Source organism: Rhinopithecus bieti, unplaced genomic scaffold (assembly GCF_001698545.2).
Source record: "Rhinopithecus bieti isolate Rb0 unplaced genomic scaffold, ASM169854v2 scaffold_19652, whole genome shotgun sequence".
NCBI classification, from domain to species: domain Eukaryota; kingdom Metazoa; phylum Chordata; class Mammalia; order Primates; family Cercopithecidae; genus Rhinopithecus; species Rhinopithecus bieti.
The window spans coordinates 3410177-3436399 of record NW_016809913.1 but is presented as its reverse complement, the minus strand read 5'-3'; the positions used below and the strand labels follow the sequence as shown (position 1 = coordinate 3436399).

At 43.4% G+C, this 26223-nt stretch overlaps 1 protein-coding gene across 1 annotated transcript in view; it reads left to right on the top strand.

Annotated features, from left to right (window-relative positions):
- The first annotated feature begins 5799 nt into the window (after nt 1-5799).
- The window catches only part of SUZ12 (SUZ12 polycomb repressive complex 2 subunit), a 65317-nt gene continuing 44893 nt past the window's right edge, over nt 5800-26223 (top strand). Inside the window, 5 exon segments of the mRNA XM_017890926.1 lie at nt 5800-6104; nt 6107-6304; nt 8746-8792; nt 8880-8944; nt 16383-16478. Of these exon segments, the coding sequence (XP_017746415.1) occupies nt 6035-6104; nt 6107-6304; nt 8746-8792; nt 8880-8944; nt 16383-16478 (476 nt within the window). The 5' untranslated portion in view covers nt 5800-6034.

Genomic DNA, 26223 nt, shown 5'->3' with positions numbered 1-26223 from the left:
GTGATCCGCCCGTCTCGGCCTCCCAAAGTGCTGGGATTACAGGCTTGAGCCACCGCGCCCGGCAGATTTTTTTTTTTGAGACGGAGTCTCACTCTATCATCCAGGCTGGAGCGCAGTGGCGCGATCTTGGCTCAGGCTCATTGCGAGCTCCACCTCCTGGATTCACACCATTCTCCTGCCTCAGCCTCCTGAGTAGCTGGGACTACAGGCGTCCACCACCAAGCCCGGCTAATTTTTTGTATTTTTAGTAGAGACGGGGTTTCCCCATGTTGGCCAGGATGGTCTGGATCTCATGACCTCGTGATCCGCCCGCTTTGGCCTCTCAAAGTGCTGAGATTACAGGCGTGAGTCCCTGTGCCCGGCCCAGGTTTGTTTTTAATGCTGTCAAATTTTGAAATGAGTATATCCCAGAATACACTATTGGTGCTATTTTAGCTGGTTATTTCTCCTTATCAGACTTGGGAAGACAGCATAGTATACTGTAGTGGTTTTCAAAAAAATTCTTTTTATCAAGTAGAACCATTATCTTCAAACAAATTATAAAACAGGCACAAGTAGAAAATTTCAGATGAAAGCAAATAGGAATGCAGAGCCCACCATATTGCAGCCTCCTCTTCTTCCTGAGAGTAGCTTCCTGAAACTCTGGAGTTCCAGAAAGACAGCTTGGATAGTTTAGTCATACTGGAAAACGAGGGGTTTTGAGTCCCCTATAGCTGGGTTTAAACTCTAGCTCTCTCCTTTGGGGGATGATGTAATGGTGGGGGAGTTACTTAATATCTTTGAGATTCAGTGAGAAGTATTTGAGGGGGTTGACCAATACTAATAGTAACTAACATTACTGTTTATGATTGTTGTATGGACAGGTTCCTCAATAAATGGCAACTTACTTCACATTTGTTTAAAGTTAAACGTAAAACAACTTGTCCCACAGTCTGAAAAACAACCATAATAGTTTTTTTCCAGGCATAGGCCTCCCAAAATTCAGGTTTAGATATTTCCACTTTGGCACAGGTGGGTTTTTTTCTCCCCCAGGTTATTAGTGTCAAGTTTCTTCTTGTCCCAGGAGTTCTAACTATGCCTTACTAACATCCTTATTATATCTCATTAACTCTAGATAAACACACATACACAAATCAGTGGTTTATTATGAAAACCCTATAATATACAGTGAATGTTCCATAGTTCTCATGCTTTTCTTTCCTACACACAAAAAAACAAAAATCAGTAAACTTTTGGTTTTAAGAGTTCAACAGGACTGTTGAAACTGTTCCTTCAAACTATCTTTTATTAGGCAGGTCATTACTTTTTTTATCTTAGAGACCTTTATTATTATTATTATTATTATTGTTTTTGAGATGGAGTCTTGCTGTATTGCCCAGGCTGGAGTATAGTGGCATGACCTCGGCTCACTGCAACCGCTGCCTCCTGGGATCAAAAGATTCTCCTGCCTCAGCCTCCTAAGTAGCTGGGATTACAGGCATGCACCACCATGCCCGGCTGATTTTTGTATTTTTACTAGAGACGGGGTTTCACCATGTTGGCCAGGCTAGTCTCAAACTCAGGACCTTAGATGATCCACCTGACTTGGCCTCCCAAAGTGCTGGGATTCCAGGCGTGAGCCAACACACCTGGGCTTTTACTTATTTTTATTTCTTTTTCTTTTTTCCTATTTAGATAATCAATCACCAGTTGACATTCTTTCTTTGAAAAAATCAAATTTGATTCTATTTCTTTAAGAACTTATCAACTAATATAACATGTCAGTTTCCTCAACAAGACAAATTTTTTTCCTGATACAGCGTTTGTTGACTTTTTTTTTTTTTTTTTTTTTAAGACAGAGTCTCACTCTGTCGTCTAGGCTGGAGTGCAGTGGCATGATCTTGGTTGACTGCAACCTCCGCCTTTCGGGCTCAAGTGATTCTCCTGCCTCAGCCTCCCAAGTAGCCAGGACTACAGGTCCTCGCCACCACACCCAGCAATTCTCATGCCTCAGCCTCCTGAGTAGCTGGGGTTACAGGCACCCGCCACCATGCCCAGCTAATTTTTGTATTTTTAGTAGAGACAGGGTTTCATCATAGTGGACATTCTGGTCTCGAACTCCTGTCTTTGTGATCTGCCCACCTTGGCCTTCCAAAGTGCTGAGATTACAGGTGTGAGCCACTGCGCCTGGCCTTGTTGACTTATTTTAATAGTCTCAGCCCTAAATTTTAAGGAAATGAGGATGAGTGGAGGATAGAAGGACACTGTACAAGGGAGGCTTGATACTTTCGTTAAGTCAAGTGCATTCATACTGATGATGATTCATTCCAGCACATCAGAGGCAATATTTACCGATTTTTTTTTTTTTTTGAGACGGAGTTGTGCTCTGTCACCAGGCCACCAGGCTGGAGTGCAGTGGCATGATCTCGGCTCACTGTGACCTCTGCCTCCCAGGTTCAAATGATTTCCTTGTCTCAGCCTCCCCAGTAGCTGGGACTACAGGCGCGTGCCACCATGCCCAGCTAATTTTTTGTATTTTAGTAGAGACGGGGTTTCACTGTGTTGGCCAGGATGGTCTCGATCTCCTTACGTTGTGATCCGCCTTAGCCTCCCAAAGTGCTGGGATTACAGGCGTGAGCCACTGCACCCGGCCTACTGATCTTTCTTGACTTAGAAATGACATATGAGCCAAGATTGCGCCACTGCACTCTAGCCTGGCAACAGAGCGAGACTCCATCTCAAAACAACAACAAAAACAAAACTCTTTATTTTTCTGGCATGATAATAAAGCATGAGGGCTCCAGAGACACTGCCTGGGTTAAAATCCCAGTTTGTGCAAGCTTCTTAACAAGTCTTGTGGTTATTTCCTCATCTATGAAATGGATATATTAATAAGTGTCTACCTCAGAGGATTGGCGTGAGAATTGCATGAGTTAAGCTTGTAAAAACTTAAAATACTGCCTGGCACATAGTAAGCACTCAGTCATTATTATCCAAATTTATATTTGTGCACTTGTGTCCAACCTTATTCATCAAGACTCACTGGATGAATCCCAATTCTATGCCAGGCACAGTGATAGACACCTCAGCTACCAAAGCATCCATCATCCGTGCCCAAAGAGCTTAACAGTAAAGTAGAAAGAAAAAGACTTGCTGCTATAACACAAAGTTTCTTAACTTGAACAGGCTTCAGGAAGTCTGAGAACTTGAATGAGAAAAAAAATACATATTTATTTACACTAACCTCTAGCTAGAATTTAGCATCTCTTTCAACTACTAATAGGTGACAAATCATGGTAGTGTTAGAAGTGCCTGTGGCTTTGTTACCAAGAGAAATGACTGATATTTCTCTCGGAGGCGAAGGTTGCAGTGAGCCGAGATCGCGCCCTTGCACTCCAGCCTGGGTGACAGAGCGAGACTCCGTCTCCAAAAAAAATAAAGGAGTACAGAGAATAATGTAATAAACAAAAGGGGATTCTGAACTTTTTGTCTGAATATAAAATATAGCTTGTCCTTACCAACAGGCATTCCTCATTTCAGGTGAGAAGGTATACCTAATTTCGGATGTGTTCTTGAAATGCCAAATACTATATACATCATTTGTAGAGGTCACTTTCTTTTTTTTTTTTTTTGAGACCGAGTCTTGCTCCGGTCCGCCAGGCTGGAGTGCAGTGGCCCCCGGATCCTCAGCTCACTGCAAGCCCGCCTCCCCGGGTTTACGCCATTCTCCTGCCCTCAGCCTCCCAGGTAGCCTGGACACAGCGCCCCACTAAAGCCCGGCTAGTTTTTTGTATTTTAGTAAGAGACGGGGGTTTTCACAGTGTTAGCCAGGATGGTCTCGATCTCCTGACCTCGGGATCCACCGTCTCAGGCTCCAAGAGTGGCTGGATTAGCAGGCTTGAGCCACCGCGCCCAGCTTTTTTAATTTTTTTGGAGAATGAGGTCCTTGCTCCTGTCACCGGGCGATGCAGTGGCCGGATCTCAGCTCACTGGCAAGCTCCGCCTCCCCCCGGTTACGGGCATTCTTCCTGCCTCAGCCCTCCCGCCGAGTAGGCTGGGGACTACAGGCCCGCCACCTCGCCCGGCTAAGTTTTTTTTTGTAATTTTTTAGTAGGAGACGGGGTTTCACCGTGTTACCCAGAATGGTGCTCGATCTCCTGACCGCTCGTGACCCGCCATGCTCGGCCCTCCCCAAGTGCTGGGATTACAGGCCTTTAGCCAAGAGGTCACTTTTCTTAGAGTAAGCAAGGCTTTGATAAAACCTGTAGCTTTAGATAATTTAATCATTACAAAGACAACTGAGGTTTGTAAACAACTTGGAATAAGCCATTCCAAAGAGCATTTATTTGTAAACAGTGTTTTGCAGTTAGCTATAGAGAACGCCAAGTAGCACATCTGAAAAAGGCTGTCTTGATCAATATGGTTGATAGATTGGGAGTTTTGGAAATTTAATGTAATATAAAATAATCAGGATGTAAAATTCGTGAAGTAACATCCTTAGAGATCATTACTTTTTCCCAAACCCTGAAATTCAAACTTTAAGAATATGCCTGCAACTCCAAAACCATATCTGTGCCAGAAGACGAAAGGGCCTAATGCGTCTATCATGTAAAGTAAGACGCGCACCCGGGCCCCCGCGGTGGCTCACGCCTTTAATACCAGCACTTGGGAGGCCCGAGCGCGATCACGAGGTCAGGAGATCCAGGACAAGCAGCCTGGCCAATATGGTGAGAACCCCGGCCTCTACTAAAAACACAAAAAGGTTAGCCCGGGGCGTGGTGGCGGGCCGCCTGTAACCTCACTACTCGGGAATAGGCTGAGGCAGGAGAATCGCTTGAAAGCCGCGGGAGTCGCAGGTTTGTCATGCGCCAAATCGCGCCCACTGAACGTCCCAGCCCCTGGGGGCCGACCAGAGGCGAGGCTCCGTCTCAAAAAAAAAAAAAAAAAAAAAAAGAGCAAGATCTGCAAAACACCGGATTCCTTCTCAGCTTTCTGACCTGAAAAGGTATAGATCCTCAAGAAGAGAAGAGTATATGTACGTACTTTTCAGCCAGTTTACCGCTCTGACCACTCTTACGGTGTCTGGGGGCAAAAAACTAAGGATCTAGACTTTGCTCCCATCACGAGATCTTCCCCCTCAGGATCTCGGCATCTACAGAAAATAGTTTTCCTTGTCTATAGAGCACCCCTACAACGATGTAAGTCACTCCTTTGGTGGAGCTCAGTCGCCTCCGACAGCAGCAGCCGCAACCCCTAGGCTGTGCACGGTGGGATTCGGCCATGGATGGCTTGGGGCACATGGTGTCGAGGGGTCAGGGGACGCGATCCCCGCCCCAGGAGCCCCTCAACTGAGAAGCCACCCCGACCGGGGTCACACCAACCCCCCAGGCAGGTCCCTTCTTGGGAAGTTAGAGACTCGCTGATATGTAAAAGATCTCAGTTCATTTAACAGGCCCCTCGCTACCAGTTTCTTGGAGGCCTGCTTCTCTTCAGGGGTCCTCTAACCCCCTGGGAGCGGTGACTGACGACGCTCAGAAGGCGAGAAACGGCTCCCTAAACCGCTCGTTGGGTCCCTCTCTCCCCACAATGCACCGGGGCCAGCAAGAAGGCCGCTCCGACCCCTAATTTTCCCGCGAATTCAGTTCAAAGAGGCGGCCGGGCCCGCGATCGGCAGCGCGCACGGGCCAACCAAGCCGCGCCTCCGCGAGAAGCACCTCCGCGTGACTGACGGGGGAATCCGCGGGCCAACGGGCTAGGCGGCCCAGCGGCGCGCGCTCCCGCCGGCCAATCAGAGCGCCGGGCGGGGGAAGTGGGCGGAGCGAGGCCAGGGTAGGGTGAGCGGCCTCCGGAGCGGAGCAGGGCTCTGAGGAGACACTTTTTTTTTCCTCCCTCCTTCCCTCCTCTCCTCCTCCCTTCCCTTCCCCTCTCCTCCCCTCTCTCCTCCTTCCCCCCTCGGTCCGCCGGAGCCTGCTGGGGCGAGCGGTTGGTATTGCAGGCGCTTACTCTCCGGGGCCGCCCGGCGGGTAGCTGGCGGGGGGAGGAGGCAGGAACCGCGATGGCGCCTCAGAAGCACGGCGGTGGGGAGGGGCGGCTCGGGGCCCAGCGCGGGGTCCGGGGAGGCGGCTTCGGGGTTCGGCAGCGGTGGCGGCTGCGACGGCTTCGGGCGGCAAATCCGGCGGCGGGGGCTGTGGAGGCGGCGGCAGTTACTCGGCCTCCTCCTCCTCCTCCGCGGCGGCAGCGGCGGGGGCCGCGGTGTTACCGGTGAAGAAGCCGAAAATGGAGCATGTCCAGGCTGACCACGAGCTTTTCCTCCAGGCCTTTGAGAGTGAGTGTGTGCGAGGCTTTGAGGGCAGGAAGACCCACTCTGCCAACACCGGGGATGGGACAGTCTGCTGGGCCCCCTTCCTCCTCGGGAGTCCACTTGTGTGTGAGTGGAGGGAGGAATTGAGGGGATGTCCCCCTTTCGGGGATTACGTCTCCAGGGGATCCGGAGTCTAGGGCCTTGGGAGAGCTGGAAAAGAGGGTCCGAGTAGGTTTTTGACTCCCCCAAGATTGACGCAAGAGGCTCGGGACGGGCCCCACGTTCAGAGCAGGCGGCTTTTAGTTGAGGAGGTAGCAGTTGAACTGAGCCGCAGTCACATCCTTGTGAGACTAGGTCTTGTTTTCTTTCATGCCTTTCGGACTCTAGAAATACAGGGGTTTCGGTTGTAGCTTTTGAGGGGCAAAATGAAGCCTGTGAAGGGATGAGTGCAGTCGAACCGAAGAAATTGTCCTTAGTCTGAAATGCTTTCGCGCTAACTTGGTGCTGCAGGTTCACATGGCACCTTTGGATGCTTAAAACCCTTCAAATCTATCCTCCCATTTTGTGGATATGTAAACTGAGCCAGAGAGTGGTCAAGCATCTTCTCTGGAGACGACCCCGGAAGTCTGTTTTTTATGCTCGGTTTACAGAACATTTTCTTACGTCAATTTCTGTTTCTAAGGTCTGTCTGGAAGGTGAAACAGACTTACTTGGAAAGGAGAGCAAGGTGTCTGGAAACAAACAATAGAATTTATTAAAAACATCGTGACTGCAAATAATCCTGATTGTTCTTTAAGGAATGTTATATCCTGATTGGTTTCCTTTTTTGCTTTTGTGTGTTATAATTTGGGTGATCTTTAATAGCTGAATAATCTTACGGAAACTTGAATAAACTTGGCTCTACTGCCCAGTGTCCTTATTTACAATTTCACTGTGGCATATGTTAAGGGCATGGTATCAGCTGTGCTTGGAAAGATGTATTACATTGTTTAATACCCTTCCTTCTTTCTCTCTCATTAGTGCTTCATGAAATTCTAATTGGAACTTAATAGAAGGAATTTCAATTTTTATCAAAACGAATATTGAACCTGCTTCAGAGAGATTCACATTATTCACGTATTATATTTCTTAATATACTTTGAAATATCTGGAGAGGCTTTAGTTGGAAATAGGATGGAGAACTGAAGGGGAGTGGTGACAATGATACTTGTTTGACCCCTTCTAAAGTATCTCATCTCCCTTTAGTTAATTTAAAATAAAACCAATTGAAGATTTAGGTGGAAATTTTAAAAGTTCCTTCTGAATGTTAAGAGAAGACAAATCCTCGAAGAAAGTTTTAACTATTTGAGTTCTGATGAGTCCACCTCAGAGAAGTCAAGTGTCATTAAGAGCTAGATCTGGTCATAAAACAACTTGAAGTTGTTTACTGGAAAGTTTAAATACTCTAATGTAATTATTCACATAGTTATTCCTATTTGGTTTATTTTGATACTGCTGTATAATGACCTAATGTGATACTAATAGGTCATTAATGTAACTGATATGATGGTATATGTATGTATTTTTCATCGACTTAAGTCCTGTATAACAAATTACATTTTAACTAATTTGAAATTTAGCTCATTTTAAGCGTTGGAAAGACTGTTTTGGGAATCTGTCAATTGTGTAAAAAATATATTGAGGTAATATTTACATTGGACAAAATAGATACAACTTTAAGTTATAATTAGGAATATTTATTGAGAATTTTTGCTGCAGTTTGTGTCCAAGATTTATTTCAATATTGACTGACTTTTGAGTGCAGTGGATCCCACCTGTAATCCTAGCTACTCTGGAGCCTGAGGCTGGAGGATCGATTGAGCCCAGAAGTTCAAGACCAGCCTGGGCGACATATCAAGACCCCTTTTCAAAAAAAGAAAAAAAAAATACCTTGACTAACTTTCATCGTACCTGTATTAGGAATGTCTGGATCTGTATTAGGATGTCATCATATCTGTATTAGGATGTATTAGGAATCTGTTTTGGCTGACTACAAATTTTTTAAGTGATCATTTAAAAAGTGAAATTTTCATCTTGTTTGGCATCAATCAGTAGTTCTTTTGTTGACTCCAGCTACCTATTGCAGCTGATTTTTGGAAGAAAATCGGTTATAAATAGTTTAAATTAGCTAAGTTAAATGAGTACAACTACTTCTCTTCAGTTGCGCCCAGTAACAATAACTATCTTAGAAAGGCTTAAGAAAAATATTGTAGAGAACCTTCAGTATAAAAAGTGTAGATGAACTTTGTGAATGTATGCTATTGATGTGCATACTAACTTTCTTGATGTAAATATTTAGTGCGATATAAATATTTAGTGCATGATTTCCATAGCAGATGATTAGTTTATATTGATTATAACATGGTCTGGGTTGATATTTTTCTGATAAGTAAGTTTAGATCATGTTTGGATTTTGTTTTACCTAGAGCCAACACAGATCTATAGATTTCTTCGAACTCGGAATCTCATAGCAGTAAGTAGTCAACAAAATTCATCAATATGATTTCTCTCTTATAACTGCATCTGTATTCAATTTTAACATTTTAAAACTCTTTTGTAGCCAATATTTTTGCACAGAACTCTTACTTACATGTCTCATCGAAACTCCAGAACAAACATCAAAAGGTACATTTTATGAATCTTATTTCAAGCTGATCAAACCATGTTTTATTTTAAAGTATTTCTCAAAATTAAAAAAAAGAACAAAAATAAAGTACTGTAACTAAAGATTTAACTTGAAAACTGAAGTGAGAGAGTGACTGGTTGAATTGGTTGCACAGTGGTTTTCAATAGTTTCATCTTTGTAAGTCTCAGGTTATTACTAGTTTTTTTTTTTTTTTCTAATAGAAATGAGGCTGGGCACTTCAGGAGGCCACGTCGGGCGGATCACTTGAGGTCAGGAATTCGAGAGCAGTTTGGCCAACATGGCAAAACCCCATCTCTACTAAAACAAAAATTAGCCTAGCCGGGCGTGGTGGTGTGTGCCTGTAATCTCAGTTACTAGGGAGGCTGAGGCAGGAGAATTGCTTGAGCCTGGGAGGCGGAGGTTGCAGTGAGCCGAGATTGTGCCATTGTATTTTTGGTTTTTTTTTTGAGAGAGAAGTCTCACTCTTTTCCCCCAGGCTGGAGTGCAGTGGTGCAATCCCGGCTCACTGCAACCTCCGCCTCCTGGATTCAAAAGATTCTCCTGCCTCAGCTTCCCAAGTAGCTGGGATTACAGGCGCCTCCCACCACACCCAGCTAATTTTTGTATTTTTAGTAGAGATGGGGTTTCCCCATGTTGGCCAGGCTGGTCTCGAACTCCAGACCTCAGGTGATCTGCTTGCCTCAGCCTCCCAAAGTGCTGGGATTACAGGGATTACAGGCATGAGCTGCCGCTCCTGGCCTTTTTTTTTTTTTTTTTTTTTTGGAAACGGAGTCTCACTCTGTCTCCGAGGCTAAAGTGCAGTGGCGCAATCTTGGCTCACTGCAACCTCCACCTCCCAGATTCAAGAGATTCTCATGCCTCAGACTCCCGCGTAGCTGGGACTACAGGCGCACACCACCATGCTCGGCTAATTTTTTGTGTTTCTAGTAGAGATGGGGTTTCTCTGTGTTAGCCAGGATGGTCTCGATCTCCTGACCTCGTGATCCGCCCTCCTCGGCCTCCCAAAGTGCTGGGATTGCAAGAGTGAGCCACCATGCCCAGCCTGGCCTTCTTTTTTTTGTGATGGAGTATCGCTCTTGTCGCCCAGGCTGGAGTGCAGTGGTGCTGTCTTGGCTCACTGTAACCTCCGCTTCCCAGATTTAGGCAATTCTCCTGCCTCAGCCTCCTGAGTAGCTGGAATTATAGGCTACCGCCACCACTCCCAGCTAATTTTTTGTATTTTTAGTAGAGATGGGGTTTTACTATGTTGGCCAAGCTGGTCTCAAACTCCTAACCTCATCAGCTGCCTGCCTCGGCCTCCCAAAGTGCTGAGATGACAGGCGTGAGCCACTGTGCCAGGTCCCCACTGGTTATTTTCAAGTTTGATAGAAGTTGAAAATTTAAATATTTACCAAAGGGCTCAGGGTAACTATATTTGTTACATAAAATTTAAGTTAATTTTTGATTATTATGTGTAATTTGAATTAACTCCTATAATGGTAGGTTCAGAAAGTCTCATTTTATATCTTTAGTGGTATTCTTTTCTTTTCTTTTTTTTTTTGGAGACAGTTTCACTCTTGTTGCCCAGACTGGAGTGCAATGGCGCAATCTTGCCTCACTGCAACCTCTGCCTCCTGGGTTCAAGGGATTATCTTGTCTCACCCTCCCAAGTAGCTGAGATTACAGGCGCCCACCACCACGCCTGGCTAATTTTTTGTATTTTTCATTGAGTCGGGGTTTTACCATGTTGGCCAGGCTGGTCTTGAACTCGTGACCTCAGGTAATCCACCCACCTCAGCCTCCCGAAGTGCTGGGATTACAGGCCTGAGCCACAGCGCCCGGCCTTGGTGGTGGTCTTACTGAAGGGGAAACACTTTTGAAATCAACAGGATGAAAGTTTTTTAAAAACAATGAAGTCTTAATCATTAGATTTTAAAGTGGGGTCTGGAGGTGGGAGACAGCTTATTTTTGCTGTGTAACCTGTACTACTTAACCATATGTAATTTTCGATGAAGTTTTTTGTCCTAGGTGCAATATTATATTTGAGCGTATCAAGTGAACAAGTTTATGTGTAAAGGCGAGAATTCTATTAAACATTTGGTATTGTTATTATAGTTTTAGTAAAACCATCAAGTTACCTCATTAGAGTTTGAAACTAAGCTTTTTGGTGGACTGCTACTGTTTATTACTACTACATTTCTATAGCAAGACATGGTTGAATTTTGTAAATACATCTACTTGTATTTTGAAGATGGAAGTGTTAAAATTATTTGTCTTTTGGCAATCTTTCTGAATAGAGAGAGCACATGAGCAAGTTTGCATTGCAATTAATAAGTGAAAATTGCTGAGCACCTAAGTAACTAAAAAGAAGGTGATGAATTAGGTTACAGAATTAGTTTTGTCCACCCTTTACCTGTCTACTTCATTATTTGATCTCTACCAGCGTTCAGCATGCTTTTTCTGTAAAGGACCAGTAAACAACAGTAATTATTTTAGGCTTTGCAGGCAGGATGCAAAATTGAGGATATTATGTAGGTACTTAATATAAAAAAAAAGAAAATATTTACACATTTTTAAAATTTCAGTCCAAAATGTCAATCCGTAAATCTTTTATTGATAAAAATACAACAGTATAAGATAGAACATTTCGTAATACAGGCCTACTAATGAGAAATGTAGAATTTTATGTTTTATTTTTGTGAGCGTAGCGGAGATAACACTTAGCTTAATTGGGGTTCAGAGTTAGTGTTTTCTATAATCAAATCAATTGCTAATGTTTATCTATAAAAACCATTCTTACCTTCTGGGCTGTACAAAAACAGGCAATAGGCCAGATTTGGCCATGGTCTGTAGTTTACCCACCCTTGATTTATTCTATAAAACTAGTAGAATTTGATTAACTTTTTTGTTTCATCAAACCTTTTTTTTTTTTTGGAGACAGAGTCTTGCTCTGTCACCCAGGCTGGAGTGCCGTGGCACAATTTCGGCTCACTGCAATCTCTGCCTCCCAAGTTCAAGCAATTCTCCTGCCTGAGCCTCCTGAGTAGCTGGGATTACAGGGGTGTGCCACTACGCCCAGCTAATTTTTGTATTTTTAGTAGAGACAGGGTTTCACCATGTTCGTCAGGTTGGTCTCGAACTCCTGACCTCATGATCTGCCTGCCTCGGCCTCCCAAAATGCTGGGATTACAGTCGTGAGCCACCGCGCCTGGCCATCAAAATATTTTTTTTTTTTGAGGCGGATGTCGTCGCTCTGTTCGCCCGGACTAGAGTGCAGTGCCAGATCATCAGCTCACTGCAAGCTCCCGCCTCCTGGGTTTACACCATTCTCCTGCCTCAGCCTCCTGAGTAGCTGGGATACAGCTGCGCCCGCCACCTCGCCTGGCTAGGTTTTTGTATTTTTGGTAGGAGATGGGGTTTCACCTGTGTTAGCCAGGATGGTCTCGATCTCCTGACCTCGTGATCCGCCCGTCTCGGCCCTCTCAACAGTGCTGGGATTACAGGCTTGAGCCCCGCGCCCGGCCCAAAACATTTTTATTTTAATATAGGAGGTCAGTTGAGTTGCTGTCTAAGATGCAACCTGATCTTAATTTAAAAGGGATTAAATTATTGTAAAATAAGTTTGCATTCATAGATTAAAAAGTACACATTCATTTTATTATTATTATTATTATTTTTGAGAAAGAGTTTTGCTCTTGTAGCCCAGGCTGGAGTGCAGTGGTGCGATCTTGGCTCACTGCAACCTCCGCCTCCCGGGTTTAAGTGATTCTCCTGCTCGGCCTCCTGAATAGCTGGGATTACAGGCATGCGCCACCATGCCCAGCTAATTTTGTATTTTTAGGAGAGACGGGGTTTCTCCATGTTGGTCAGGCTGGTCTCGAACTCCCGACCTCAGGTGATCTGCCCACCTCGGCCTGCCAAAGTGCTGGGATTACAGGCGTGAACCAGTGCGTCCTGCTAAAAAGTACACATTTAAAATCTAAGTTCCATTTTCCTGTCATGTTTGTTAATTTGCCCCATTGCAGGATATGTTTCTGTTGTCTGCATGGGTAGAGATAATTTTAAAAGCTTAGTTAAGTAAAAACTGATTTTCTTAATTATTGCCCTTTAGGTTAAAAAAAAAAGTCTTTGGGGAATTTTTAAGCAGTCTGCCAGCCAAGAAACATTTAAGTCCCACCTAGTTTAGTTCCTACAGAAATGCATAGGAATAGGCTAGGCATGGTGGTTCAGACCTGTAATTTCAGCATTTTGGGAGACTGAGTTGGGAGGATCACTTGTGTAACTTTTAGTACTTAACCATATGTAATTACGAATGCAAGTTTTTCATTCTAGGTGCAAGATTATATTTATTTGAGTGTATCAGGTAAACAAGTTTACAGTTATAGGCCAGCCCTGGCAACATAGCGAGACCCTATCTCTACAAAAAATTTTAAAAAGTAGTTGGGTGTGGGCCGGGCGCGGTGGCTCAAGCCTGTAATCCCAGCACTTTGGGAGGCCGAGATGGGCGGATCACGAGGTCAGGAGACCATCCTGGCTAACCCAGTGAAACCCCATCTCTACTAAAAAAACTAGCTGGTCGAGGTGGTGGGCGCCTGTAGTCCCAGCTACTCGGGAGGCTGAGGCAGGAAAATGGCGTAAACCCGGGAGGCGGAGCTTGCAGTGAGCTGAGATCCGGCCACTGCACTCCAGCCTGGGTGACAGAGCGAGACTCAAAAAAAAAAAAAGTAGTTGGGTGTGGTGGCTCAAAAAAAAAAAAAGTAGTTGGGTGTGGTGGCTCATGACTGTAGTCCTGAATACTCAGTAGGCTGAGGCAGGAGGATCACTTGAGCCCAGAAGTTCCAGGGTGGCTATGAATGTGTCAGTGCACTCTAGCCTGGGCAGCAGTGGGAGACTGTCTCAAAAAAAAAAAAAGTATGGGAATCCTTTAATCATCTTGTTAGATGCCTGATCTTATATATATGACTTATTAGGACTAATTATTAAGGAATTATAGCACAACTCGTATACTGTTGTCTTCAACGTAGTTGGTGACTTTGGAAGGTGGCAGATTTAGCCCAGTGATTGTCGTCTTTTCTCAAAATGTTTTCAGAACTCCTTTTTTACTATTACAGCAGCATAATATCCATTGTTGGAATAAGCATATCACTCCCTTTAAAGTCATACTCTCAGTCGTGATATTAATTCTGGTATATTTATTAAAGTCAGCTTATGCTTTACTCTTTCTAGGAGTATTCGACTTCTATAGGCAAACACTGCCCCAACAAAGTAGAAATATAGGTGAGGAAAAGGGCATCATTTATTGAATCCATTTTGCTAGATTTCGTGTAAGCTGTTTCTGAACTCACCCAAGAAAAGTTTCTGAAATTTCTTGAATATTTAAATATTCTCCTTTTAGATGACCTTTTGATAATTATTTCCTTTGTTAAATCTGACCTACAGTAACATTACCTTTCTAAAGAACAGAAATACTTGGTGTTGGGGGAGGAGCGGCTTTTGTATAGTTGCTTATGAGGTTGGTTTTGTTTTGTTTTTTCCTAAGGAAGGCTGGGTTGCTTTTGTGATTTATCTGTTTCAAATGGTTGTTAACATTCAATTCTATTCACTTCTGTATACAACTTCATAAAGGTAGAAGAGATGAACCTTAGAACTTACAGTCTTTTTCTGCAGACAGAATTTCTTAATCATTACATAAACATTATTCTGAAAAGTTTTCAGTAATTTCATGGCCCTCCTCAATAGTAATTTTCAGTATTTATACTGAATAGCTCTTTGCAACTAGCTTAAAAGAGTCCTTTATTTTTCTTCTTTTTTCTCTCTTATCTGTGGAGATTGAAAATATATTGCCATCCTTCAGAAAGCACTTCTTACTGTACTCTATTGGATGAAACTTTACTATTGAAGTTTTCAGTAACTCTAAAGGTAAAGAGAGAAGCTTTTTTTCCCTTAAGATCTTCGCTGTGGAGGCTCTTCTCATTCACTTGAAATACAGATTGTATCAGTTCTGCTCTAATATCAATATTTTACTATATTTACATTAACATTTCTCTGCTGTTAATTTTTACAGTAGTTGACTACAGTAAATGCTCTTTTTTGGCCAGGCATGGTGGCTCACGCCTTTAATCCCAGCACATTGGGAGGTGGGGATGGATGGATCATCTGAGGTCAGGAGTTCAAGACCAGCCTGACCAACATGCTGAAACCCTTTCTCTCCTAAAAATGCAAAAATTAGCCGGGCGTGGTGGCGCATGCCTGTAATCCCAGCTGAGGCTGAGGCAGGAGAATTGCCTGAACCCGGGAGGTGGAGGTTGTATCGACCTGAGATCACATCGTTGTACTGCAGACTGGACAACGAGTGAAACTCCATCTCAAAAAAAAAAAAAAAAAGGGAAAAAATAGTTCTTTTTGAGGAATGAGATTATTTGTAGTTTTTGGTGTCTGCATTCAAGCATTATAAAGTAATTGATGTGGAATACATTTGACTTTTCAAGTTCTAAATAGGAAGGCACTATATGAATATAAAGAGACACATTTTTTTCTAATTAAATTATATATGGGTATGGCTTTTTAGACTCTCTCTAGAACATATCATAGACCACCTTAAGAGCTAAGATGAGGCTTGTTTTACAATCCATTCATTCTTTAATTTCTTTGAGAGATTATACTTAAGTTTCTGTTTTTCGGGAAATAACTTTTTTCTCTTAAATTTGTCAGATTAAAAGCTAATAATTTTATTACGATTTGATGGATGATCGTTCCCTAACTTCAAAAATTTTTCATGATGTCAGTAACCATCTCTTTAATATGACATATCATTGAGCTTTAGGCTTTGCTGATAATCTTTGAGGATACCTTATGAACTTCAAATATATTTTATAGAATATTTCTTTTTTTATGTGATGATGCTAGTCCATATTTGTTGTGTTGCTTAGTATATGTATTGTTTCAGAATACACATAATTTATATTTGTTTGGGTCAATTCAACAGATACTTGAATACCTACCACGTATAAGGCACTATGCCAGCACTACATAGCTTTCCTTGAAGGAGAACTGTCACTGCCCTTCAGGAGCATATAATCTAGTAGGATAAATAAAATATTTACATGAGTTTTACATGTAGGAAACTGAATGAAAACTAAGTGTCAAAATAAACATAAACCAAGTACCATGGGTAAGGAGAAATCACTGGTTTGGGAATAATTGGGAAAAAAGTTAAATGAAAACAAGTTAGCGTTTTTAGATGGGGCTTGAAGGCTTGTCTGCTGTATTATACACGGTCTCCATAGTATTCATTGTTATGGCTAATTATCCATAATTTATCTTACTAAAAATAATCAAAATCTGATTTCCATCTTGCCTATTAGAGTGACAATAAAGTATAATTTGTTTCTTTTTCCCAGTTGAGAAGTGATTATTTTGTTTATCTGTTTCTTCCAGGAAAACATTTAAAGTTGATGATATGTTATCAAAAGTAGAGAAAATGAAAGGAGAGCAAGAATCTCATAGGTAAGATAACCTATCAGTTTACATTAAGTGATATGCTTTAGGAAAGAGGAAAAATTACAGTGATCATTTTCCTAGTGATCACCTTGATATAAGGAGTTAGAAGGAATCTTAGAGGTCAGTTTGGTCCAAACTCACAACTCAGGAATTAATTTCTGTAGCATTCCTGGCAGAGAATCCTTAAGCTTTGGCTTGAATACCTCCAGTGTAGTTGTATTTATTATTGTTTGTCTTTATTACCAGTTTCTTCTATTTTGAGTGAAACCTCTGACTTCTGCTGTTGTTCTTAACTCTACCACCTCATTTAAAGAGGGCTACTCATATTTATGTATATGTGCTAGGTACTGTGGCAGGGACTTCACAATATTACATATCTTGTAAGTTATTCTCAAATATGAGAGGGGTTCTCTTTTTTTCCATCTTTTTCTTATTTAAATCTGTCAGGCAACATATTCATAACTTTCATTTCATATTTGAAATATGTTTTTCACATAGTTTCAGAAACTTGAACATTTGGACAGAATCTACTTGTACATTATCAAATATATGCCTAGAACTAATCCCTAAATGTTCTGACTAGTCTAATATCTGTCTACTCTAGATAGTATGCTTCTATTTATTTTTTGATATGTAAGCTGTTTATTTTTTGATGTTTTTGATAGAAAATTGAATATTCTAAAGAGAAATAGCAGTTTGAGTGGTGTTTGTTCATTCATTAACTACCAATGGAGAGAATGCAGAACTAAAATTACTAGATTTTTGAAAAAATAGAGTTGGAAAATTTGTCACAATGTATTTTTCTTTTCCTCCTAAAGTTTTAAATCGTAGCTTACCAATTTAGATAGGATATACACTCGATGCATCAATTATGCATCTCGTTGTTTTCCCATTGTTCTATTGACTGGTAAAAGACTTCCTTTTGGCCGGGCGCGGTGGCTAAAGCCTGTAATCCCAGCACTTTGGGAGGCCGAGACAGGCAGATCACAAGGTCAGGAGATCGAGACCATCCTGGCTAACACGGTGAAACCCCGTCTCTACGAAAAAATACAAAAAAATACAAAAAACTAGCCGGGCGAGGTGGCGGGCGCCTGTAGTCCCAGCTACTCGGGAGGCTGAGGCAGGAGAATGGCGTAAACCTGGGAGGCGGAGCTTGCAGTGAGCTGAGATCCGGCCACTGCACTCCAGTCTGGGCGACAGAGCGGGACTCTGTCTCAAAAAAAAAAAAAGACTTCCTTTTTTTCAGTCACTTATATTTTAAGTTTGGCTTTGGAATGAAGTGATTTTTTTACTTGAATTGTAAAACATTAGTTTTTATTTTATATCCTGCAATCTTGTGGGAAGATTGTGAAGTATAATTTATATTTCCATGTCTAGGCAATCCTGACTTGTAGATAAACTGTGATAGTCCATTCTAGAAGCCGAGATCGTGAATTGTTACCTGTTATATCTGTTAATGCCCGGGGAGGGCCTTTTTTACTTAAAATACAGACTGTAGTAAGATCCTGGTCTGACCTCCCTGCTTCTTTTCTCGTGACCACATTAAAAGTTTGCCCTATAGTCATTTCAGGGTTCAAGTGAGAAGGAATCATGACCCAATAACAAGAACACTTGACCCTTCTTCATCTTCCTCATCAAGGTTTACCTTCACTACTGAACCCTATTACTATCTCATTGTGACATTGGGTTTGAAAAATATTACAGAGCTTCCCTAAGAGTGTGTGAGAGATACATACTGTTCAGTTCTCTCTGAACAGTTGTTTCCCCAGTAATTTTGTTCCTTTTGACATGGTGGGTTCAATAGCAACTAAAAGATTAACATCAGAGGATTACATAAATTCCTGCTCGTAGTTTTGGAAGAGAACTTTTTCAGTCTTTAGGGTCTAGTTAGGATCAGTGAATTGGCCATTTCAGCCTCTCAAGATTCTTATGAATGTCTCCCAGAGGCATTAAGATGAATTAAGAAAGTGTGTCATTTTAAGTTTACCGCTAAGACCCTACATTATTAACTTTCTTTAATCTATTTTTTTTTTTTTGAGATGGAGTCGTGCAGTGGTGCTGTCTCGGCTCACTGCAACTGCCACCTCTTGGGTTCAAGCAATTCTCCTGCCTCAGCCTCCCAAGTACCTAGGCTTACAGGCGCCTGCCACCACACCCAGCCTTTTTTTTTTTTTTTTTTTTTTGAGACCAGCTCTCTCTCAATGAGGCTGGAGTGCAGCGGTGCGGTTTTGGCTCTCTACAGCCTCCACCTCCCGGGCTCAAGCGATTCACCTGTCTCAGCCTCCTGAATAGCTGGGAATACAGACGTGCACCACCACACCCAGCTAATTTTGTATTTTTAGTAGAGACAGAGTTTCTCCATGTTGGCCAGGCTGGTCTTGAACTTCTGACCTCAAGTGATCCGCCTGCCTTGGCCTCCCAAAGTGCTGGGATTACAGGTATGAGCCACCAAGCCTGGCCAATTTTTGTATTTATTTATTTATTTTTTTGAAATGGAGGTTTGCTCTTGTTGCACAGGCTGGAGTGCAATGGCGTGATCTCCACTCACTGCAACCTCTGCCTGCTGGGCTCTCCTGCCTCATCCTCCCAAGTAGCAGGGATTACAGGTGCCTGCCACCACACCCAGCTAATTTTTTCTTGAACTCCTGACCTCAGGTGATCCACCCACCTTCCAAAATGCTGGAATTACAGGCATGAGCCACTGTGCCCAGCCTCCTTTAGTCTATTTCTTATCTCAAATTAAGGTAATCTTATTTTTCTCCTAAACCTATCACACAGGGTTGTAAGAAGGACCCTAGACACCAGTATATGATGCCAGGAGTATAAATATTTACTTCTAAAATCTATTGTCAAATTCTTAAAAGATAGCACAGACTGGGTATGGTGGCTCACACCTATAATCCCAGCACTTTGGTGGCTGAGGTGGGTGGATCACTTGAGGCCAGGAATTTGAGACCACCCTGGCCAACATGGCATAACCCTTTCTCTAAAAAAAAATACAAAAATCAGCCAGGCGAGGTGGTGTACACCATAATTCCAGCTACTTGGGTGACTGAGGAAGGAGAATCCCTTGAACCTGGGAGGCAGAGGTTGCCGTGAACTCAGATCGTGCTACTGCATTCCAGCCTGAGCAAGAGTGCAACTATGTCTCAAAAAAAGAAAAAAAATGATTAATCTTCGTTGTTCCATAACATTAGTTAATAGAAGTTAATATCTTAAATCGTACACAAGAGTATCTCTCCTCCATTTATATTCTTTGTACTATTTCAGTTTGACTCGATCCTGGATCTGTACAGCTGTAGTCTGGGAGTCTTCCACTAGAATTCATGTTCTTTTAGCACTGCCAAAGTTATAGTATGTATGCTTCTGAGCCCAATATATTTCATTCCTCAAAGTTCAAAGGGTATCAAGATAGATAAAAATACCATAGTAGTATAGCCCAAAAGTTAGTTCAGTCAAATACATTTCTGAGCTGATTATGACGTTTGTAGTAATTTGTAAACTAAACCAAGATAGCATTATCAGTTCAAAAGAAGTTGGTGTTTCAGGGTCTTTTGTATTTTAGACCTACAGTTGTCTTAAGTCACTTGCAGAAACTTGTTAGTGGAAGGAGCTGATAGAAATGGTGGTTACTTATTTTTTTTTTTTTGAGACGGAGTCTCACTCTGTCGCACAGGCTGGAGTGCAGTGATGCCATCTCAGCTCACTGCAAGCTTCGCCTCCCAGGTTCACGCCATTTTCCTGCCTCAGCCTCCCGAATAACTGGGACTACAGGCGCTTGCCACCATGCCCAGCTAATTTTTTGTGTTTTTAGGCAAGATGGGCTATCTCCATGTTAGCCAGGATGGTCTTGATCTCCTAACCTCATGATCCGCCCACGGCCTCCCAAAGTGCTGGGATTACAGGTGTGAGCCACCACACGCCCAGCCCTTTTTTTTTTTTTGTTGGAGACAGTCTCACACTGTCGCACAGGCTGGAGTGTAGTGGTGTGATCTTGGCTCACTGCAACCTCCGTCCCCCAGGTTCAAGCAGTTCTCCTGCCGCAGCCTCCCTAGTAGCTGGGATTATATGCATACCCTACCACGTCCGACTAATTTTTGTATTTTTAGTAGAGACAGGGTTTCGCCATGTTGGCTAGGCTGGTGTCAAACTCCTGACCTCAAGTGATCCTCCCACCTTGGCCTCTCAAAGTGTTGGGATTACAGGCGCGAGCCACTGTGCCCATCCTTCTTTTTCTAAGAGACAGGGCCTTGCTCTGTTGCCCAGGCTGGGGTGCAAGTGGCTGCCCACTGCAGCCTCTTAACTCCTAGCCTCAAACCATCGTCCAGTCTTAGCCTCATGAATAGCTAGAACTACAGGTGCGTGCCACCATGCCTGGCTAATTTTTAAATTTTTGTAGATACGGGATCTTGCTATGTTGCCCATGCTGGTCTCAAACTCGTGGCCTCAAGTGATCCTTTTGGATTGGCTTCCCAAAGTTCTGGTATTACAGGTGTGAGCCACCATGCCTGGCCTTTATTTTCTTTATAGAAGGTCTGATAATAATGCCTATATCCTTTCCAGCTCTTGTTTCTGGTACTCCAGTTTTGAATTTTTCATGGATTTTGACCAAGCACTATGACTGATTAGAATAAATCTCTTCCCTTTGTGTAGTTGTATATGCTAGCAGGATTCTAGGGATTCTTAGGCTGTCAATCCTACCAATTTTGGAATTATCTTTTTTTGTTGCTGTTTTTTTGAGATGGAATCTAGCTTTGTCGCTCAGGCTGGAGTGCAGTAGCGCAGTCTCGGCTTACTGCAACCTCCTCCTCCCAGGTTCCAGCAATTTTCATGCTTCATCCTCCTGAGCAGCTAGGTTTATAGGCGCCCACCACCAAGCCCAACTAATGTTTGTATTTTTAGTAGAAACGGGGTTTCGCCATGTTGGTCAGGCTGGTCTTGAACTTCTGACCTCAAGTGATCTGCCTTCCGTGGCCTCCCAAAGTGCTGGGATTACAGGCGTGTGCCACCGTGCCCGTCCCTAATGTTGGAATTCTCTGGTAACAGCTCTTGAGTGCTGAGTGCATCTCCATGGACTAAAATGCATCATGAAAAGATTTTTAAATCTGAATTGCTTCAGAGTGTTTACCAGGGCCAAATGAAGCAAAATGTCGCTTCTTTCTTGCCCTTATTCCTCTTCTGTTCCTGGTCTTCTGTTAGTAGCTGGAGAAAAATCCCCTCAAAAGATACCTGAATTAAAACTTTTATTAGGGTTATTTTCAAGCATGTATTTTATTTCATTTTATTTTTTGAGACAAAGTCTTGCTCTGTCACCCAGGCAGGAATGTAGTGGCACAATCTTGGCTCACTGCAACCCCGCCCCCAGGTTCAAGCAGTCTTAAGCCCAACTTCCCGAGAGCTGGGGGTAACAGGTCTGCCACTACCCCAGCTACATTTTTTTTTTGAGACGGATCTTGCTCTGTCACCCAGGCTGGAGGCAGTGCCGGATCTCAAGCTCACCGCAGCTCCCTCCCAGTTTATGCCATTCTCCTGCCCTCAGCCTCCCAGTAACTGGGACTATAGCCCCTGCACCTTGCCCGGCTAGTTTTTGTATTTGTAAGTGGGACAGGGGGTGGGGCACCGTGACAGGATGGTGGGATCCTGACCTCGTGAGCGCCCATCCTCGGCCCCCAAATGCTGGGATTACAGCTAGCCACCGGCCCGCTTTTTTTTTTTTTTTTTTTTTTTGTAAGTTTTAAGTAGAGACAGGATTTCACCTGTTGGCCAGGCCAGTCTCAAACTCCTGACCTCAGGTGATCCACCCACCTTGACCTCCCAAATTGCTGGGATTAAAGGTGTGAGCCACCATACCTTGCCTTATTTTTGTTTTTTGAGAGAAGGTCTTTCTTTGTCACCCAGGCTGGAGTGTAGTGGCACAATGATGGGTCACTGATGGATTGAATTCATGGACTAAAGGGATCCTCCTGCCTCAGCCTCCTGAGTAGCTGGGACTACAGGCGTGTACTATCGCACCTCACTAATTTTTTGAATTTTTGTAGAGTCAGGGTCTCACCATCTTGCCCAGGCCACATTTGAACTCCTGTCCTCAAGTGATCCTCCCACCTTGACATTCTGAAGTGCTGAGATTACAGGAATGAGCCCCCATGCAGCCTTAATTTTTTTTTTTTTTTGAGACTGAGTCTTGCCCTGTTGCCCAGGTAAGAGTGTAGTGATGCTATCTCGGCTCACTGCAACCTCCACCTCCCGGATTCAAGCGATTCTCCTGCCTCAGCCTCCTGAGTAGCTGGGATTACAGGCACATGCCACCACGCCCAGTTAATTTTTGTATTTTTGGTAGAGACGGGGTTTCACCATGTTGGTCAGACTGGTCTTGAACTCCTGACCTCATGTTCCGCCTGCTTGGCCTCCCAAAGTGCTGGGATTACAAGCGTGAGCCACCACACCCAGCTGACTTTTTGTTTTTGATGCAACCTAAGCTTTTGAATTAGTAATCTTCCTTTTCTAAACCTTCCCCTTTTAAGCATTTATTTTACAATAAGGCCTGGGTCTGTATTTTTGTGTGTACATTTCATTTCTGTAGTGTGCAATGTCCTAGGCACTATACTCAGCACTCAGGTATATAATGGTGAACAAAATGGATGAAGGCCTTTATGGAGCTTAGTGTTTAGGGGAGAAAGACATAATCATATAATAAATGGGAAATAAGTGCTGGCAAAGAAAAGCATAAGAAAACTATGAGTGTATAAAACAGGAGAACCAGCTTTCATTTGAGGTGTTAGATTTGGGAATAATGATGATCAGGGAAGGCATCTCTGAAGAAATAAGCTGAGATTTGAAAGAAGTGTACAGAGGTAAAATGGGGTGGGAGGATGAACAAATAGGTGGTTCTAGTTGAAGGGAATATTACATATACAGCATTTGATGCCAGAGTAGCTGTGTAGAAAGAGCAAGGAGAGTGGTATGAGAAGAGGCTGGAGCAGAGGCCTGAGCCAGATAGTCCATTGTCGTCAAGGTAATTTAAGGATGTTGGTCTCAAGAAAGTCGTTCGTTCTTTTTTTTTTCTCTGAGAGATGGAGTCTTGTATTGTCACCCACACGGGAGTGCAGTGATGCATTCATAGCTTACTGCATCCTCAAACTTCCAGGCTCCATTGTCTTACTTTATTTTTTATTTTACTTTTTAGAGATGAGGATTTTCCCTGTCACTGATGTGGCAGTACAGTGGTGTGATCATGGCTCAATTACAGTCATGAACTCCTGGGCTCAAGGGACCCTCCTACCTTAGCCTCCTGAGTAACTGGGACTACAGGCACATGCTACCATGCTCCACTTATTTTATTTTATTTTAAAAGGTTTTTTAGGAGACAAGGTCTCACTCTATCACCCAGGATGGATTGCAATTGTGCGATCATGACTCACTTTACCCTTGACCTCCTGTCCTCAAATGGTCCTCCTACCTCAGCCTACTGAATAGCCTAGGACCTCAGGCGCAAGACAACACACCTGGATGATTTTTTAAAATTTTGTAGCCGGGCACGGTGGCTCACACCTGTAATCCCAGCACTTTCAGAGGCCAAGGAGGGCGGATCATGGGGTCAGGAGATGGAGAACAGCCTGACCAACATGGTGAAACCCCATCTCTACTAAAAATACAAAAATTAGCTAGGCAGGGTGTCGCGCAACTGTAATCCCAGCTATTGAGGAGACTGAGGCAGGAGAATCGCTTAAACCCGGGAGTTGGAGGTTGTAGGGAGGCGAGATCGCACTCCATTGCACTCCAGCCTGGGTGACAGAGCGAGACTCCATCTCAACACTTTTGTAGAGATACATTGTCTTGTCATGTTGCCCAAGATGGTCTCAACTCCTGGCCTCAAACAGTCCTCTTGCCTCAGCCTCTCAAAGCGTTGAGATTACAGGTGTGAACCACTACAGCCAGCCTTTTGTTTTTAAAATTATATATTATTATTTTTTTTTTTTTAATTTTTTTTGAGACGAGTCTCACTCTGTCGCCCAGGCTGGAGTGCAGTGGCACGATCTCGGCCCACTGCAAGCTCTGCCTTCCCGGGTTCACACCATTCTCCTACCGCAGCCTCCTGAGTAGCTGGGACTACAGGTGCCCACCACCATGCCTGGCTAATTTTTTGTGTTTTTTAGTAGAGATGGGGTTTCACCGTGTTAGCCAGGATGGTCTCAATCTCCTGACCTTGTGATCTGCCCGCCTCGGCCTCCCAGAATGCTGGGATTACAGGCGTGAGCCACTGCACCCGGCCATTATTATTTTTTTGAGAGGGAGTCTCATTCTGTCGCCAGCAGTCTGGATGCACTGCAACCTCCGCCTCCCGGGTTCAAGCGATTCCCCTGCCTCAGCCTCAGAGTAGCTGGGACTACAGGCATACGCCACCATGCCTGGCTAATGTTTTGTATTTTAGTAGAGATGGAGTTTCACCATGTTGGCTAGGATGGTCTCAGTCTGACCTCATGATTCCCCTGCCTCGGCCTTCCAAACTGCTGGAATTACGGGCATGAACCACCGCACCCAGTCCATTTTTAAATATATATATAGTTACTGTTTTTGCATTCTTCTGTTTCTTCCAACATCAGATCAGTGCGTATGATGGTTAGGATTATAATCTGAGTTCCAGGAGCAGGATGCTGCTCTTTAGTCACTTCAGAACCTCAAGATATCACAGAAAACCCTCCCCACCCACCTCAGCTATTATTACACTTCTCACCTAGTATTGTGGTGTGTAAAAAAGTTATTATTTATTTTATTCTGTCTCTCTCTATATATACACACATATAGAGAGAGTATATATTTTCTCTATATATACATATATTTTATATACTATATTCTAAATATATAGAATATAGTATATAGAATATATATACATATAGAGTATATACATGTGTATATGTGTGTGTGTGTGTATATATATATATTTTTTTGAGACAGTCTCAGTCTATGGCCCAGCAATGTCGCCATCTCAGATCACTGCAACCTCTGCCTCCCACGTTCAAGGGATTCTCATGCCTCAGCCTCCCAGGTAGCTGGGATTATAGATGGTGCCACCACGCCCAGCTAATGTTTGTATTTTTAGTAGAGACTGGGTTTTACTATGTTAGCCAGTCTGGTCTTGAATTCCTGACCTCAAGTGATCGAGCCACCTCAGCCTCCCAAAGTTCTGGGATTACAGACCTGTGCCAGTGTGCCTGGCCTTATTTTTATTACTATCATTATTATTATTATTTTTGAGATAGAGTCTTGCTCTATTGCCCAGGCTGGAGTGCAGTGGCACGATTATGGCTCACTGCAGTGTCAACATCCTGGGATGAAGAGATCCTCTCGCTTCAGCCTCTTGATTAGCTGGGACTACCTGGCTATGGCTACGTTGTTTTTTTTTTTTTTTTTTTTTTCTTCGAGATGGAGCCTTGCTTTGTTGCCCAGGCTGGAGTGCAGTGGTGTAATCTCTGCTCACTGCAATCTCCACCTCCTGAATTCATGTAATTCTCCTGCTTCAGCCTCCTGAGTAGCTGGGATTACAGGCATGTGCCCCTATACCTGCATTTTTTTATTTTTTCCCCCTGAGACGGAGTCACGCTCTGTCTCCCAGGCTGGAGTGCAGTGGCCGGATCTCAGCTCACTGCAAGCTCCGCCTCCCGGGTTTACGCCATTCTCCTGCCTCAGCCTCCCGAGTAGCTGGGACTACAGGCGCCCGCCACCTCTCCCGGCTAGCTTTTGTATTTTTTCTTTTCTTTTCTTTTTTTTTTTTTTTTGAGAC